Source organism: Balaenoptera physalus, assembly GCF_965194825.1.
Source record: "Balaenoptera physalus genome assembly, chromosome: 5".
Taxonomy (NCBI): Eukaryota; Metazoa; Chordata; class Mammalia; order Artiodactyla; family Balaenopteridae; genus Balaenoptera; species Balaenoptera physalus.
Window position 1 is genome coordinate 123,775,194 of NC_138884.1, and position 18,754 is coordinate 123,793,947.

At 36.0% G+C, this 18,754-nt stretch overlaps 1 protein-coding gene across 32 annotated transcripts in view; it reads left to right on the forward strand.

The window, feature by feature from the left end:
* ANK2 (ankyrin 2) overlaps positions 1-18,754 on the forward strand; it is a 689,779-nt gene that overhangs the window by 598,498 nt on the left and 72,527 nt on the right. For 28 of the 32 annotated variants that reach the window (XM_082462711.1, XM_082462716.1, XM_082462697.1 and 25 more), the window contains 2 exons: positions 4,596-4,668; positions 14,299-14,443. In XM_082462711.1, coding sequence (XP_082318837.1) covers positions 4,596-4,668; positions 14,299-14,443 — 218 coding nt within the window. Of the gene's footprint in view, positions 1-4,595; positions 4,669-6,027; positions 6,082-14,298; positions 14,444-18,754 lie in introns of all 32 variants that reach the window. The other 4 variants (XM_082462706.1, XM_082462717.1, XM_082462721.1 and 1 more) reach the window with 1 other exon arrangement.

Consider the following 18,754-nt stretch of genomic DNA (forward strand, 5'->3'; position numbering starts at 1 on the left):
AGCAGAGGATATGAGACAGTTGAGCATTCTCTGGGGATTACAATCATTGTCTGTTTGCCGGAATGGACATCAGAGTGGGAGGGACACATTTCTGGCAGCAGAAGCCAACAAGCTCCGTCTCCTAATGCATTTTGGAAGAACTGTGAGATATGACTCATCCCTCTACTTACTGATCAGCTATCATCAATTATTGGCATAGTTTTAAAGTGATCGTTGCGTATAATCACTGATATGTAGAGCATAAATTACTGAATAAGCTACTAAAATAAAAATGACATTATAGTTATATTACCATTTAAACTTTGGTTCTAAATCTTATCTGATGCCATAAGTCAGTTAAAATGGGAATCATAAAAGTGGCAGTGCAATAAATACATGTAAAGTCATTTGACACTTTTTAAGTGGAGTCAAGAACTTTTCTTTGAATACAGGTCCATTGACTAGAAGGCTAAGTTGTCATTCTTGAACAAAGAACGTCTATAATACATACTGTATTGTGTGTGTATGTGTCTATCCTATAATATCTATATCTATATAAAATTTATCCTGTGTATTATCTTAAAGAGACACTATTCTGAGTGCAGAACCTTTTTAAACTTTTGACATTTTTTCCCCAACGTGCTATAATTGTCTCAACCACACCTGAGTAGCAGTTATTTTTGGAGACTCACCTTTGTTGAGACTTTCCAAACCATTTACCTTAGTTTTTATAGAAGAATATTACTTATGTAGTATTTAACTTATATATAAAAATTATGTTAACATGTACAATTGGTATAAAGGGGTTTGGGAGCAGAACCAGGTTTAGCTTGTAGGCTGATGGGAGCCGATGTGTGTGGGCACTGAGAGGTGGCACACTAGCCAAGGTCACTCTCCACGCTGTGACTTATTATGACTTGCTGAGTAAGTGGTACAAAGGAAGTGGTTGACCAGGGGGATGGGCTAAATGAGGAACAGTAAAGCACACTTTTTCTTTTGCACAAAAAAAAACCCAGATATTATCCCCCATTTATAAAACACCATGTTAAGGACTCATGTTTTATTTTCTACATCATGATAAATGTTAAAAACTCATTATTAAGTCTGCCATCTATCGCATTCTATTTGTTTTGCCACATTATATGATTTAATTACATCCTATTAAACTTATGCATTGTGCACTACTCATTTTAACTTTTAAAGTAGTTTCTAATCTTGACCGTAGAATCTGAGATTCTATAGCAGAAGAAGATGCCCATGATCATTTAATTGTATCCTTGTTTTCTTTGGGCTATTCAGATGTACTTGCATAAAACCATATTTATGTTTGGCTAATCAAGTTTTCAAAGGACACTTCATTTAAAGGGACAATTTTTTTTCATTTCTTATCACATTACTAATGAGTAGGAAGACTTATTTATTATCCATTAAACAAATATTAACTGACGACCTTTTAAGGGTCAGGCACTACGTCATGTACAAATGCATACCATATTTACTACATTGTATATAGAAAGCAGTTTTAATATCTGTGCCAAAAAATATCCATGACCAATATGATCAGTGTTACTTTTTCTATTGCCACATATATTTGCTGATAATAACCTTAATAGCATTCAATAACCAAACTAAAGCAAAGTTAGTTCCACTCTCACAAGTTCAAAGAGAATATAGTCACATTATCAGCATCTGAAAATAGAAACTGAGAAGGTCGGGCAATATAATTTAATCATTTAAAGTGTATTTCCATCAGTTATTTTCAAATGGAGAAGCATCTTCTTGTGGAAATGTTTCCTATGAAGGGCAAGTACTCTAGAACATTTCTGCAAAAATGGACTTTCTGGTGTGGTCTAATGCAGTAGATATCCCTTAACATTTTTAATCATTTAATGTACATTTAGATACTTATTTTAAAAGTTTCCCCAAAAGTCATAGTTGAATTGAATGTCATTGTCTCTATCCTGTATTTTAAATGTAAGTCATTTTTCTGCAATCTATACACTTTCCTAATGCAGGAAAGTGGGTTGCAAATTGAGCTGCACAATAGACCCACCTGAGGAACTTTAAAAAATACCTATAGCTGGGCCCTGTCTTCAGGGATGCGGATTTAATTGGCTTGCGTTGAGACCCAAGCAACAATATGTTTTAAATTTCTCTAATAATTATAATATGCAGGTAGAGCTGAGAACCATTAATACAGAACTTAGGTTATCGTCTTTCTGTGTTAAATTCATAAATTAATTAATGTTATAATTAAATGGTATATTTTTAAGTTTGTTTACTCATCAAATTCTTATTGACTACCTGTTATTCTCCAGAACTTTGGATAGATGCTTTTATCTTTCCTACAGTGTTTAATTTGTTTTCAGTGAATAAGACATTATGGAATTATTTAGACAGCAGAAACAACATGCTGGAAAGCTGAATTTACTACTCTAGTCTTCAATTGTGCCTTCATCTGGATAACATGAGACTTTCTTTACTTTCTGCATTTCTTCCTTTCCTTTTCTTCCCAAAGAAAACCTGTGTGGTCATTATGTGGATTTTAAATGTATTTTGCATAATTTTATATCATCAGTTTATTCCAATATGTATTTGAGAAGCCCCTACTGTGTTTCAGGTTCTGTGGAAACAACTTCTTTCATGACTCACACTCATGTGGGAGGTGGAGGGGGCACGTGCAGGTGTGTGTGATGTGGTGCACGTGATGCTATAGGAGTGGGTAGCGGCCGATAAACACGGTTGAACAAACACATTCATTGGGGAGGGTCAGGGAGTGTTTCTCCAAGGAAGTTACATCTTATATGAGCCAAGACAAGAGAAGAAAGAACATTTCTGGTAAAGAAAAGGCTATATGGGGAAAAAAAACAGAGGCATGGCTGCCAACACGGTTGTAGCGTGTGGTGGAGGGATGAGGCCTCCGTGCCTCTCCTTACTACATCACCAGGCATCTTCCCAGCCAGTTTGCCAGACGCTTGAACAACCCGGGGAGTTCATCCGAATATAACTTACAGTCAGCCATCGTATGGACGGTTCCACATCCGTGGGTTCAACCAACCTCGGATCATGTAGTAATGTAGTGTTTACTGTTGAAAGATATCCACGTGTAAGTGGACCCATGAGTTTCAAACCTGCATTGTTCAGGGATCAACTGTATTAAGTTTTTTTCTGAAGAAAATGGGCAGCCACTGAAAGGTTATACAGTATCACATTGTGATTTAATCAGTCCTTCTTAACACATGGAAATTATACCCAGGTATGTAAATATATTCTTAAATTAATCAGTTGAATTTCCCTGCAAAATTATTTGAAGTTCTCTACTGCTTTTGGGAAAAAAAGAGTTGGTGGTAGGGGTATTGTAGCCAAACAAGTCTGTAGTATCTAGGTAGCAAAGCTTAAAAACCTAGACAACCTATTTACTGTATTTTGGTGGCTTTAGTTGAAGATTTTACTCTTATTTCAGGAGGTTAGTTTTTTAAATTTCTCATAACAATGCCAATTGATGTACTTAATACACTTTCAGTGCAGAAACTAGAGATAGGAATTTGAGACACAGCTATCTTTAGGTGATATTTCAAGTCATGAGATGTGGATTTTTATCTTTTTTTTGTATCACTGTGGTATCCCTGGTGTCTGAAACAGTGCCTGGCATGCAATAGGCACTCAGAATGTTTCTTGAGTGCCTGAATGACTAAAAAGTTCAGAGGCCCTTTGTTTTTAAGATTAATTTAATATCAAAATATAGTGATGATAAATTATGCTAGCTAATATTTATTGAATACTAACATATACTAAGCACTGTTCTTAGAGCTCTTATATATTTCATTTAATCTTCATAACCATTTTATGAAGTAGTATTATTATCCTGTTTTACAAATGATGAAATTGAGGCACAGAGAAATAAAGGGACTTGCTAAGGCCTCATAGCTAATAAATGATGAAGTTAGAATTTGAACCCAGGTAGCCAGACTCCAGAGCCTGGTCTCTTAACCTTACATCATCCATCAGGGATGGAAGGCAGTGGATCTGACAACTCTGGAGGGCTATTATGGAAGGCAAATAAGCAGCAAGCCAGAATTGTAGACCAGTGAAAGACTATAAGGATGGCCGATTCTCCACTGTTGATCGTCTAATCCCAGAAGAGATGCATCACATTTTCTGCCTGGAAGTTTACGTCTTTCACATTGTTTACAACTTCGTTCCAGTGGCTTTGTTTTTAGTAAATTGCATATATTCACTGCTTCTTTTTAAAGCTTTTTCTGGAGACATTACTTAGTTCATTTTAGGGAAGCCCTGAAAACCTGAATCTGCTTTCTCAATATGGCTATTAATGCCATTGCTAAAGAATTTGTTTTGCAAATGGGAATTCAAAATAATGAACTTTCTCTTGTACAACTTCACTGGAGTAAACGATCATTTATCTTCAGAAAGAACAAATGAGTTTCCATGAAGGAGAATAAGAGACTAAGCTTCCAAAATGTCCATGTGGAGAAGACGGAGTGCTCGGGGCCTGATCGCTTGCTGATGCTGTTGACGATGGCCTCCTCTGTGGTTCTTTTGATCTTTTGTTTGATTTTTGTTCTTAAGTTGAGCATTAATGATTTTTGTCTTTCCAGACTATCACTGAAAAACACAAGCTAAATGTTCCTGAGACCATGACTGAGGTTCTTGATGTTTCTGATGAAGAGGGTAAGACTTTTATTCACTCTTCTATGACATCTGTCATGGTCTTACACAAAGGAAACCATCCTTTTTTTCAGGGAACAAGCTGGTGCATTGGGTGTGGATGACAGCATCTTAGCACTTAAAGTAACCTTTTTACCTTTGTTTCAATACATTTACTTTTTCAATTTGGGAGAGGGAGGATTTTGTTTATATATTTTCAACTGGTGTTATCTTTAATGACTTACTAAATAACAGGACTAGGACAAGGGAGACAAACTGGAAGTCGGCCATCTGTTAAAATATCTACCTGATAATACAATTATTGTTAATATGTTTTAACTATGCTAAAATACATTTTTTATTAAAATGCTTTAAAGTAAAAGAACATAATGTATACTCTATCAATGGTATATTGAGAAATCTCTGCTTTCTAATTGGTTCAAACATACAGAACATATTTTAAAACTAATATATAGAAAAAAATATATTTTAAAACTAATATATAGAAAAAAAGAGCCTTAGCGAAGGTTAAAAATAGCACAGCAGTAAGTCATACAAATTCAACATAAGAATTTGATTCTTTAAGTCAGAAGATATGCCCCCTATAGTTTTAGAGTTGATAAAAATTATCTAAGCCAGTGGATTTCAAAGGTCTGAGAAGCTCTACGAGGAGCACCAGGGACTGCCTGGGGTGGGTATGGGGCATCATGCTAGAGGTACTGCCAGCAGGGTTTCTGGCTCCCCACCTCTACTTCAACTAGAGTAGTTGACTTTTCTTGAACAAAAAGAAAAATCTGCTAAAAAAATCATGAATGCAGCACATAAAGTATGCAACCAAGTTTCAGTAGTGCAGCTATTGGTCAAGTGTACCTGTAAGAAAAAAATATATATACATATATATGTATGTACATGACATGTACATACATATATATGTATAAAAATATATATGTACATGAATACATTTACATAAGTGTATATGTTTGAAAAATTATTGCCATACTGGCCCTAGTAGTAAGCCCAATACTAACTGCTTTTATGGAGAAATATTAAAGGTATTTCTTTAGGTTCTTCAAGATGTATTCAGAAGGTAAAACTTTACATTGAGATGCCCTTATTTGGAACCAATTTGTTAATTCACCTATTGGTAACAGACATTGAGTTGTCTCAGCTTTTATAAGAACTTATGACAAGAACAAACAAATGTTGGGTCAATGTATTATTGTAAGTAAATTAAAAGGTATTGCCAAAGCTAATGGTTCCAAGTATTTATTATAATAATTTTGCGTTCCATCCTAATACTTGCCAATTTTCAGCATCCGTACATGCACACTATATTTTGTTTTGTGTGATCTTCTTTCTCATCTTCACTTACATGTTGAACAGCTTTTAAACAGTTTGGTGACCACTTTATTGATGGGGAAGTGCTTAGTGATTCAGGTACCTTTAGAGGAAATTGTTGAAGTGAAAGTTTGTCTTTGCTTTTAATTTTTCTTAACTGGCTAGAAGCAACTAGCTTAACATTTAAATCTGGGTGCCTAATACTAATCTGGTGGTTTTTGAAATAGCATGTGTAATATGAGTGGAATTGCTTATGTGTGCATTTGGGTGTGTGGATTGTATTAACTTGGAAGCTTAACACCATGAATTGCTTATACTATTAATGATTTTTGAAACTATTATTGAGACCTATTAACATAATTAAATTATCTAATGAACATTATATAAATATTTTCCCAAAACTAATATTTCTTCTTAGAATACAAATTTAGAGAAAAATTAATTTTTTGATAAGTTGACATTGAATTAGCATGAACATGTTAACAACTACGTTAGGCTACTTGATATGAAGTCATCTCGTTCCTGGATAAAGATATATTTTAGATGTGGTTAAAAATATATTAAGTTAGTAGTTATAATCTAATTTTTTAAAGTTAGCTAGGAATAAAGTAACCTTTAAAAATTATTTAGGGGGCACTTTGGCATATAGGGAAGAATGAATAATGTAAAATATTCTATCTAGCAAGAAGTTTCCAAAGTATATGTGGTACCACTTTAAGCAAACCTATTACATGAAAATCTAACTTTATAAATCAGATAAATTAGATAGTGATTATTTAATTTAAAAATAGTTATTTATTTCCAAAATAATTGTTAAAGAATTCCAATAGCTAATGCATCCAAAGTATTTACTGAATTTTTAGAAATTCCATTTGTGTGAAACATCCTCTTGGACCTGCCCATTGCATAATATAAGACCTAGCTATAACATCTTGTTCACTTTTGTTAAAACTATTATATATTAAAAGTTATTAGTGATAAGAACTCTTGATTTGAGAGGAATGTTGGCTAATGATCAAGAATATCTTTCATGGTGATGGAGGAAGCTCTCCATGTCTAGATGTGGCCAAAAACGTAACATTTTTCCCCAGAAAGAAATTCAAGTTGAATAATATTTTTGTATAGGATATATTTGAATTTGTGAAGTAACTTTTTAGTACAAACAATTAGTATAGAGGGATTTGACTAGTTGACATTGCTAATCCTTTAATTTTTTGTGCTCTTAAAATGTTTTCACGGAACCTACCATCATTTATATGGACAAAGTGCAGCCACATGTGTTTGGATAGTATTAGCCAGTCCCTGTTTTCTTTACAGCTCTACTATTTTAATGATAGTCTATGTGTCAATACTCAGAAGAATATCCAAACCAAGTACAGATGTCCTTTCAGGCTAACTTGCTATAGTGAAGCAATCAGAATTTTCCACTCATGAATCCAATCAACAGATAGTGAAAGTGATGTTGTTGTGTGTAAAGCTCTATGACTGGTACCATGGGGGAATCAAAAGTGAACATATATGGAGAGGTAATGTATAAATTAATGAAGCATAACTAAAGGCACTATGTCATCTGCTTTTCATATCTGCCTGGGAAAATCTGGAGAGGGAGAGACCTAGCACAGTCTCAAGGAATTGCTGAAAGCTGAGAGATAAATAGGAAGGTGGCACAGGTTTTAGGAAGTGGAGAAGGAACAGTATGGGAAGGGATATTTCCCGAGATGGGAAAGGGCAAGAGAGAGACACAGAGTGACAAAATAATCTAGTCATTCATTTTGGCTGATGCATTAAAACACACGGGGCTTCGCTATGGAATGTTTGGATTCTCAACTGAAAAGTCAAGGAAATTAGGATGTGTTAAAGATTTCAATTAATGATTGAAACAATTAAATCTGTTTTGTACAAAGATTAAATCAGCAGTGGCACACCAAAGGAGTGCATTAGGATGAAATTGGAAGGAAGCAGGTATCTGAGGGAAGAGAAAGCATTTACTAGACATCACAGTGCTAGGTGCATTGTCTCATTTAATCCCTACAGCACCCATATGGGATAGGCTATGGATTTCCCCTCATTTGTTTTTCAGGTGAGAAAGGCTCACCTGAAGATGAGGAGGCTAAGGCCTAAACACGTTAAGTAGTTTGTTCAGTGGCACAGAGCTGCTAAGTGGTGAATGTGGAATCTAAACCCACTTTGAAAGCTGTTGTAATAGCTCAGTCATGATGTAAATGAGTCCTGATGGAGCAAGATGGCAGAGAAATGGAAGAAAAAGAGAAATGGGAATTCAGTCTAAGAATATTCTACTGTGCAGACTAAAACAAAGCTGTAAATGTAATCCTCCACATCTTCATAGGATCCTGAGCTGATTCCTGTCTTTGCTGACTCAGCTCCATAGCCATAAATTATATGGTAGGGCTCAGGGGTTATACACCTGTGTAACTAAATTACCTGTGGAAATGTGACCCATATATCCCTTACACTCAGAGATTTGTGAGTGGGTGGTTTGTATAAACTTCTCCACTAGTTCTCTGGGACGATGTGTACTAATAATCAAGAGAACTCCAGAATAACTGAGCATTGGGATGAAATACGGAGGCACATCTATCTTCTCCTTTTGACACACTTCCACTGTGGACGCTTGACATTAGCGGAGCTCCTCACCCGAGGTTTCAGTCCTTTACCCACTTACCAGCAGAAGCGCTGAGTATTCTTAAGAGAGAGAGAGCTCAGTGACATGTCAGAGAATCTCCTTCTTCCCAGCACTATGAAGAGTTGTCAGAATGAAGAATCCTTGGGACCTTCCCACTTTATCTTAATTTGTTCCCATACTCTTGTGATCTGTGTCTTATAGAGGCTGGTCATGGCTAAATGTGCTTCTGTCACTGAGGAATCTTGTAGTTTCCAGATATTAAAACATGAAACTTTAAAAGCAAGTAATACATCGATGCTATACAATTAGTAGGAAAGGGTTTTCATAAAATTGTTTGGAAAGATTGGAGAATACAGTGAAAAAAAGTTAAGTCCTAAAACCTGGAAGTCAGAATTCTATTAAGTAAGTAAATATGTAATGGCAGGGAAGGGGTTGTTCAAGTATAGGAAACAAAAAGGAAATTCACTTTAGGTTTGTTATGATGCAGAAAAATAGGGTTTGCTTTTTGTTTATTTGTCTTACATCAAATAAGTAAGTTGATAAAAGAAAGCATGTTAGGGTATAACCATTCTTTCATAAGCTTTTTCAGTTATGCAAAATTCTTTCCAAGCCTAATAGAACTGTACTCAAACAAGAGTTAAATATTTAAATTCAAAATCTTATTTGATAGCAGACCTTCATCCCTTCCCGCCCCCCCTTGGCTAGGGTAGGGAAGTACTTGTACTGTTTGCTGCTGTAGGGAATTTGCAGAGAAGCAGATGGGCAGAGAGTGGGGTGGGGAAGAAGATGAGTTTTATGCTACCATGCTGAATCTGAGATGCTTATAGGAAGTTCAGGTGGAGTCCAGGAAGCATTTGAATGTGCATGTTGAGTTTGTGAGAGAGGTTTGGAATGGACGCAGATATATGTGTAGGCAAAATATAGGTGGTCCTTGAAGTTTTAAAAACACATGATAATTTGTCAAATGAGAAGAAAAGTCAGATGGGAAGTATCAACATTTAAGGAGAGTAGAGACTGAGAAGAAAGACTCAAAGAGGTAGGGGGAAGACCAAGGGAGATTTATGTCAGAGAAATTAAGGAGGGTAGTTTTCCAAAGAAGAAATCACCTCTTGGCCACTGATTAATTTGTAAAATAGAAAGCCTCTTTTAATAGGTTTGACTATGAAAGGAAGAGAACTCAGAGTGTGAAACAAAGAAGGCCTAAAGAGCTGGAGGAAGCTGTATTTCAAAGATGGCAGAAATATGGATGATACTGTGGAAAGAAAGGGCTGACAGAGAAGTAGAGGTGGAAGATGAAGGGCCTAGCAGACAAGATATCTAGGAAGATGAAAGAAGATGAGGATTTAAAGGCTGGGATAGGCTAGCCTTGGACTGTAGAAGTCATCTCACTTACCAAGATGAAAGGCAAGGATATGATTATCTTATTTTTTAGACACATTAATAACATTTAAAGTGTTGAGCTGTATTATATTTTTCCCAAATTGATTTTTCATTTTCTACTAATTTCTACAGGCATTTCTACTTTCCATCCCGCACTGCAGATATGTACTATCGCATAGCATGCTTTATACACACATATCCTGGGAGAGACATTTTATGGTAGCACTGGTGAGATTAGTACCTAAACAGCTAACAGTACCTAACAGTACCTTTCCAGCTAATTCCAACATTGGGTTAGCATCTGGCCACTGACAACAGCATTTAGGGATTTTGCATCTTTGGGCCATTTCTCTCTGAGACATAATTAAGACATCAGGATATACACCTAAGGCCACCATAGGTGTCCCCAAACCCCTAAACTTCACATTTGGTAACACGGAACCTAGGAGGGGATTTTTTAATGTAGCAGCTGTCTTAGATAGCATTGTAATAAAGCCATCAAAATGCAGAAATGAGGGAGAATGTAAAGGACATCCACTATTTCACGAACTCAGTGTAATCAGGGGTTTTGAAATTGTACATTGACTTGACACCAGAGGCACACAATTTGATACATATGATTAAAAATGTACTCTTCCAGTTGCTTTCCTTCTGTCTTATAGTAAGTTTCTTTATGCACAAGAGGGGGAAAGCTAAGTTCATGTAGTTTGTTTGCATCTTTTACAAGATAAAACTGCCGACACTGGGCCTTGCTTCTCCATACTGGGAGTCAATCCAGCTAGATTTCCTTCTTTTCTCTTTTCTTTCCTTCACTCTTATAAACCTTTTCTTTACCAAGGAATAACAAGAGGGGAAGATGAGAGGAATAAGACAGAAAACTTGAAGTGTAGGCCCTACTGTATTAAGGAGTTTTGAGTAATTTTAAGAACCAAGAAATTGAAGCTTATTTTGAGTTGTCTTTGTTCTCTGTAACCATCTTGGTTGCTAAGAGACTGTGGTGGGAACTGGCAAATTAGGAGAAGCAAGATGAAATGCAAAAGCAGATTGACTCTGAGGATGGGCAGGGTGCCCTAATCTGGGTGAAATTAGGAATTAGATGCTAGAAAGCAAAGCTCAGTTATTTTAGATTCTTGGGGATTAGGGGTGGGGGGTAGTAGAGTGGGGAATAGAGAGAGAGAGAGTATATTCAAGCAGGCTTTGGGGTTTTACATAGTTGAGTAGGCCTCTCGCTCAAGGGATCCATAAGGTACAGCTTGTATTATATGACATCCTGCATTCAGTCATTCCCTCCACTTTTTCATAAATAAGAATAGGCTTAATTTTCTCAAATGTTAACAGGACTTGCATATTTTTTTCTGAAAATAATTTAGGCTTATATCCAAACCAGACAATGCCTGTGTTTTGGTAAACCAAGTCTTAGGATTGATCTTAGAATTTTTTTTCTCCCAGAAATAAAGCAATGGGGAATCCCAACTTATTTGACGCATAAAAATACTCCTATATAAAGATTTAACAATTAAACAAGAAGGGGGAAATAGTGGAACACATAAGTCCCACAAGTCCTATAATAAAATGTCCAAGCTTCGCAATCTTGTCACTCTGTTCAGACACCAGCTTTCTCCCTGGACTTTCTGCCATTGCTCCCCAACATGGACACTGCCTGTCGCTAAGTTATTCCACTTAGTATTCTCTAAGTATGTAATGCACATTACTCTTTTATTCATACTGTTCTTACTGCCCTCCATGATCCTTTACACACTAGCCTCTCACCTGAAATACCATCATCTCTGCCCATCAAAATTGCCCCCAAGCAATTGACCAGCTCCCATTACTTCTTCAGTGGTTCCTTCTCCAGCTTCCTTGGGAATTTCCTAGGGCTACCGCAGCAAATTACCACAAGCTGGTGGCTCAGATTCATTCTCTTACAAATCTGGAGGCTGGAAGTCCATGGTGGGACCATGCTAACCTCTGAAGGCTCTAGGAAAGAACCCTTTCTCGCCTCTTCCAGCTTCTGTGCCTGTCAACAATCCTTGGTGTTCCTTAGCTTGTAGACACATCACTCCAACCTCTGCCTTCACATGGCCTTCTCCTCTTTGTCTCTGTGTGTCCTTCTCTTTCTCTTGTAAAAAAACACCCTCATTGCAATTATCCAGTATGATCTCGTCTAAATCCTTACTTTACTTACATCTACAAGGACCCTATCTCCACATAAGACCACATCCTGGGCTTCCAAGTAGACATGAAATTTGGGAGCAGGGGAGACATTACTCAACCCGCTACATTATTCTAAAGTGATCTCTCCTTCCTCTGACCTTTTTGGTTCTTAAAGTTCACCAACGTCATGCATTTCATGTTCATCTATATTGTTATTTATCTATGGATTGCTGCTATTGCTGCATTGTGTTTTGTGAGGGAACACTTTGAAGAAGAGAATATATACAAGAGTTCGGGGGAACCGCTTTAACAAAATTAATTTTAAAAACTTATTCATGTTTTCATTAGAGTTGTCAGATTTATGAAATATTTAAACAGTACAATTATATTTTTCTTTAAATTTTTCAAAAATTATTCTGCATAAATGAAATTTAGCTCATATTTCATTGGTGTGTCAACACTTAGATCACTTTGTATTGATAAAAATAATAGCTGGCAATTATTATATTCCAGAACTCTGTTATACATCCTTATATGTTATTTAATTCAGATAACTGACACGTGAGATAGATTATTAGTATCATTCCCATTTTCTTCTTGTGGAAACTGAGGCTTAGGAAGATTAACTGGCCAGTAAGTAGTAGAATTAGAATTTGAACCCAGGTCTATCTGATTTTAAAGACTAAACTTTTAATAACTACTCTGTGTAGCCTAATTCACATAGCTAAAACTAAATAGAAACGAAGACCCAACACAGCCATAAATAAATAAATGAATAAATAAATTAAAAAAAAATTAAAATAAAAAAATAAAAAAATAAAAATCTAATGATTTCATTGAGGAGCAATAAAAGTAATTTTAATGATGAGATTTGTAACTGCCAAATATTAAATACATTGATTTTGAGAAAAAAATTTAGTGGTGAATAAGTTACATTTCTATTTGCTGTAAGGTCTTTTGTTCAAACTATCTTTGCCTTTAAGTAATTTAGAGAGCTAATAGTCTTGATTATGGGCTCTTAGGATCATATATACAGGGAAGTAATGAGATGCTGAAGACATATTCCTCTGAAAAGTCTTTAATGCTGTATCTTTATAAATAAATTAGTATTGATTTAGAACAGTTATTTTAAACAGATGAGATTAAAATAAATATTTAATTTAATTATAGGAATGAATTACATTCTTTCACGTTTTCCCTTACATTGGTTATCAGGCTTTCAGTGTGTGATTGGTGCTCTTAAAGGATCATCAAAAATAGCTTCTCTCAGCTAAATTATTCCGCCATCCCAGCACATTAATGGTATGGAGAGCATTTCTGTGAATGAGGTATTATTTATTGAATTTCCTGAAATGTGTGTTTTTGAAAGTGTTCTATTCCAGTTCATGGGCAGGGAATGTACTCGTACCATCTGTGCTTCCAAATGAGAGCTACAACACTTAGTCATCACTTTTTGCCACTGCTTAATTATTATCTCACTTTTTTCCCTGTACTTCACCTTTGGGAAACCATCTAGTTTCCAACAAAGCATCCTTTTTATGCTCTGTAATGATTTTAAAATTAAATTCCAGGTTGTTTATTAAAATGTCACAATCTGTCTACTTCGTTCTAGTGTTCTTTCCCTAATGTGCATATTTTGCTAATCTTATAAGTCATATTATTCCATTTAATACACCTCTTATTTGTTTTAGAGCAGTAGGTATTTCTTAGCATATTGTCAATTACATGAAAAGACTGTTAATGCTGGACATTATGTACAAAATTATTGATACTATAGACAGAAGCTAAGTTGTCTACATATTGTACTAATTGTTAAGTTAAATATAAAGCTGTAAATCAGCTATCATGATAAATCAGCTATCGGGATAAAGAAATGAGTAAAGAAAATTGACTGATATTAAAAGAATTCCAATTCAGGTAATGATTTCTTCTTAGTAGGTAATAGGAAAATGGGTCAAATATTGTTTACCTGAGCTTTAGCACTCTTTAATTGCATGTGTTCTGTTTTTTTTTTTCTAGTGTGCAGTGTTTCAGTGATGTCAGTGCTATTATGCTGATGTTTTCACAATCATAATCATATTTTGTAGTCGATATTACATTCAACAAGTAATTCTCCATCTTTCTCTGATTGCTTCAAGGTGATGACACAATGACAGGTGATGGGGGAGAGTACCTTAGACCTGAGGATCTGAAAGAACTGGGTGATGACTCCCTACCTAGCAGTCAGTTCCTGGATGGGATGAATTACCTGAGATACAGCTTGGAGGGAGGACGCTCTGACAGGTATTCACATAAAGCTTTCCCTTGATATCAGAAGTGAGTGCAACACACTTTTATGATAGTGAAAAAAGTAGACACCATTATTGACACTCGATAGGTATATCTCACTACTCTCAGCAGTTAGCATGTTATCTTACTGCATTCTCTAACAACTTCAAGTGTCCATTTTAAAGGAAACTGAGGCCTAGAGAGATTAAGTAGTTTAGTAGAAGTCAAGCATTGTAAGAATCAGAGCCATGATCAGTAAAGAGCTCTGAACCATTAAAATATGATATTTTTAATCATCTGCAACTTTTTTCTCTAGGCACATTAAAAGGACAGTTTTGCCTTATGGACACTCTTACTAAACGGCAGTTATAAGATCCTCCCAATCTCCTTGGGGTTTTCTGTTAGGGCCATAGTTTCTGTGAACAAAAGTATATTGTGAAGAAGGATTAAAAAGTAACAAATTGAGAAGGAAATGTTGCCTGGAACTGATTTTTTCATGAAAAAGAATCAGAACAGAATCCCTAAAGAGCCTGGATACCAAAAGCAATCGTAGCAAAATCTGAAGGAGCCCAGATTTTATAGCCAAATCCAGGGAGGTTTATATTATATTCTGAAATATACAATCAATTTTTTGGGTTATTACTAACTGGCATACCACGTGTTTATTATTTTTTGAGGTAAACTGATTAAGAACATTCCGTGGTGCCTCATCAAAAGTATGACTGCCAATTTAGGTTAAGCATGTGGTTGTACATATAGTGTAATGTCTTTTGCTATTCAATTATCTTAGGTTTATAATTTTAATATTGGCTCTATTCTTGGCTGTATCCAGCACATTTGGAGTGTAAGAAATAAATGCCTTAAAAGAGGAGTCAATTCTGAATGGACAATTAGTAAAAACAAGCTTTTCTTGGGCCTTTCCCTTGAGTACTAATGCCTCCCTCCTATCTTTTTTTTTTTAAAACAATTCAGTGTGCGTGTAATGAGTGCCTTTCTGGGCTGACTTTGTGGTGGGTGCCAGAGGTACAAACATGACTAATATGTAATTGCTAAATTCATAATCTAATGGGGTGAGAGAGAGATGAAGCTGGTGGTACCCACAGAGGGCAGCTGGAGCCCTGAGGCTCAGGCTTCCTGGAGGGAATGAGCCCGAACCGAGACAGAATAATAGTGATGATGGTGAAGAAAGGTGGGGAGGGCATTTGAAGCCTTAATAAGGTGAGCAAAGGCTCGTGGTGTGTGAGAGAAACAGAATAGTAGAGTGTGGCTGGAGTGTAAGTATGAAGGAGGGTAGGTCACATTTACATTTTGGATGGATCCCCCCTGACAGTGATATAGAGGATGAATTTTAGAGGAAAGTTGTCAAAGGGCTAAACTCGGTAGTATCGACCATCTGAGAAATTATTGCGGTAATGTTCGCTGAAGTTGCTGGGACATGCCTTGAACTCTAATCTGGGTGGTAGCAGTCATGGGGAGAGTTTTAGAAATGAAAAATTTGAGAACATATCTGTGAGGTAAAACTGGCCAGATTTGGCGGTGGATTTCACGGGGTGGGTGAAGAAGAGGAAGAAGACGCGATTGGCTTCTTGGCTTCAGTGACTTAGATAGAGAGTGGTCCTTGGGATCAGGGTACAGAAGGAGGAGCCATTTGGTGGGTGAGGGGAGGGGAGCTTGTGTTGGTGTCAGTGTTCAAGATATTGAATTTTGACACACTGATTGATTTGGGCCTCACGGTCTGAGATTCTTAAAAGGCTTCAAATTTCGATAAATGAAATGTTAATGGCTTTGCAAAAATTCATAATAAGCTATGAATAATCATATTACTGTTATCCAAAAATCCTTTTTTTTTTTTCAGCTTGATTTCTTTTATTAAGAATAAGTGCTTGATTTGATCCTTTTGTCTTCTTCGAAAGTACTTAGTACTGAGAAAGATTTAGAACAGTACTTTCTATAAGACAGGGGTCAGTGCTTGGAGGATTCTACCTAAACTGAATACTTCTCAGCTTGTAAAGACAGGGGATATGAAACAAAGAAGATGTGAGCTGTTGTCCAGGTCCACACTTGCATTTCTAGAACACCAGATGTATTCATGCTCTCCAAGATGGAATTATAGTCAGTATCTCATTTTCATGATTGCAATGCAATGTTTTATTTATTTTTTAAATTTTGCTTAGACAATTCAATATAAGTTACCTTTTTTCGGTAACCATTTTTTTCCTTTTCATTATTTCTTTATTTGGTGTGCTTTCAATAGTACCATGCCCAGGTAGGTATTACATAGCATGAAAACATGACCTTCCTGGATACATCCACATTTCCCTGCTCCCTGCTCAATGTGTGTGTGTGTGTGTGTGTGTGTGTGTGTGTGTGTGTGTGTGTGTGTCTTGGCAGGGGGTGCTTATATTCTAGAATTATGGATTTATTCTCAAATTAGGATTTTTATGTATTAAATTGAATATCTTATTCAAGCTAGAAGGGTGAATATTTTACTAGAATGAAAGTCTGTGACAGGCCCCAGGCCTGACTGTTTTAACTGTCACAGCTCCACCTTGTGGTTGATAAAACATTAGCATGGCTTCCCCAAAAGGAACCTAATTAGCCTATGTATAGTTGGAGATGATTTTAAAAAAATGATTCAGATGCCTAAAATGTACATGGATGCAGAAAAATAAAAATAGGTAAATTTTAATCACATTGAATAGAAACACAGTCAAGTTGATTAGTTGGATTTTGTGTCCATTTTATTTTATTATTACTCACAAATTAAAAATACTATTCAAATTCAATGTAAAACACTAAATAACAATGAACCACAAAAGATTCTCCATGTATTAAAGCAGACACATTGAAATTTTTGGATATTCACTTGCTCAATAGGTTTGAAAACACCGTTAATTGGATGTCTCATATTGCAGCTTACTAAGATAGTAATTATTATACTTTTCTGTGGAATTACAGACTTTGATACCACCTAATATGTGTCCAGAAACCAGTTGTATCATGGTGAAAAAAGTGTAAATTTAAGATCATAAAAAACTTTTGGCCTATCCCTTAGCTAAACAGCAAGTAAAAATTTACACTTTTATGGATATGTGTTAGATTTATTAACTGAACAGCACCACCTCTGACTTACTGGAAAAAAAAAATGACAACTCTGTTGCAAAATATTTGAATTTGCTTGTACTGTTTTAAACCAGGGTAGGCAATTTCTGATCCAGAGACTTGAATTATCCCAGACCTTTGTGCTGGTCATGATTCCTTTAGAGAGAATAATTTCTTTACTCTTGAAATATTCTTACTTCATTTATTTCATTTAAGTAGATTCTATGATGTCATAGAAAAAAATCAGTTAGAACTATAAACATTGATTAAATACCAATTAGCATTTTAGAAGGCAGAAAACAGAGTGAACTAGAATAAAGTCAGAGGATAGAGATATTTAGACATACAGTTTCAACTTATTCTCTCTCCCTCTGTCTCTCCAACTTTCCTCACTCTCTGTCTGCATCTTCTAATATCTTTTCCTCCCTATCCCAATCTCCTTTTTTGGTCCGTCACTTTGTCTCTTTCTTTCCTTTCTTCTCCCCCTGTATTTCTTTCCTGTTGGGGCTCTAGGAAAGACAAAAAATAGCACCAACACCCCTTTGCTTCTCCTGTTTCAAAACCAATTGAAAGATAGACCCAGGTAACAGGTAGATGGATATCAGTAATCCACCTTTATTACTGATACATTGATTGCAGGATGTAGCTCTACATTCACAGCCAAATGAACTCTTTAATACCTCATTCCTAGAGCAGACAGACACCCACCCGGTTATGGTGCCTCCCTGAGAGTGGCCGTTGAGACCTGGCTGCCTTTTTTTTCAAAGTTTACACATTTACAGTGGTGGCAGCCACGTCACTGGGTCGTATTTGAGGTACCTTCTTTTTGCCATTCGAGTTGTTCCCATCCAAGCTAAATTTCCATTTCCCCTTGGAGACCTACGTTTCTACTATTCCAGTGCTGCATTTAAGGGTTAATCTACATAGTGACGAAGTCTCTCCTTGCTGTTATGGGCAGGCATTTTTACTCCTTTACTCCAGTGCCTGTTGATCCTTTAGTACTGTTCATTCATATGAATCTAGCACTTTTAAATGTGCAAAGTCACCATCTGGATCTTTGAATTTTAAAGCTGAGGATAGAGATTAAGTAATTAACAAACCTGAGGCCAACAGAACTAATGGGGGAAGATGGTTGAGCCTGTAGACACCATATCATTTCAAGAGGTTGACCTCTCTACTGTTTTCCCTCTCTTGGCTCAAATCAAAACAAATAAAGGATAATAG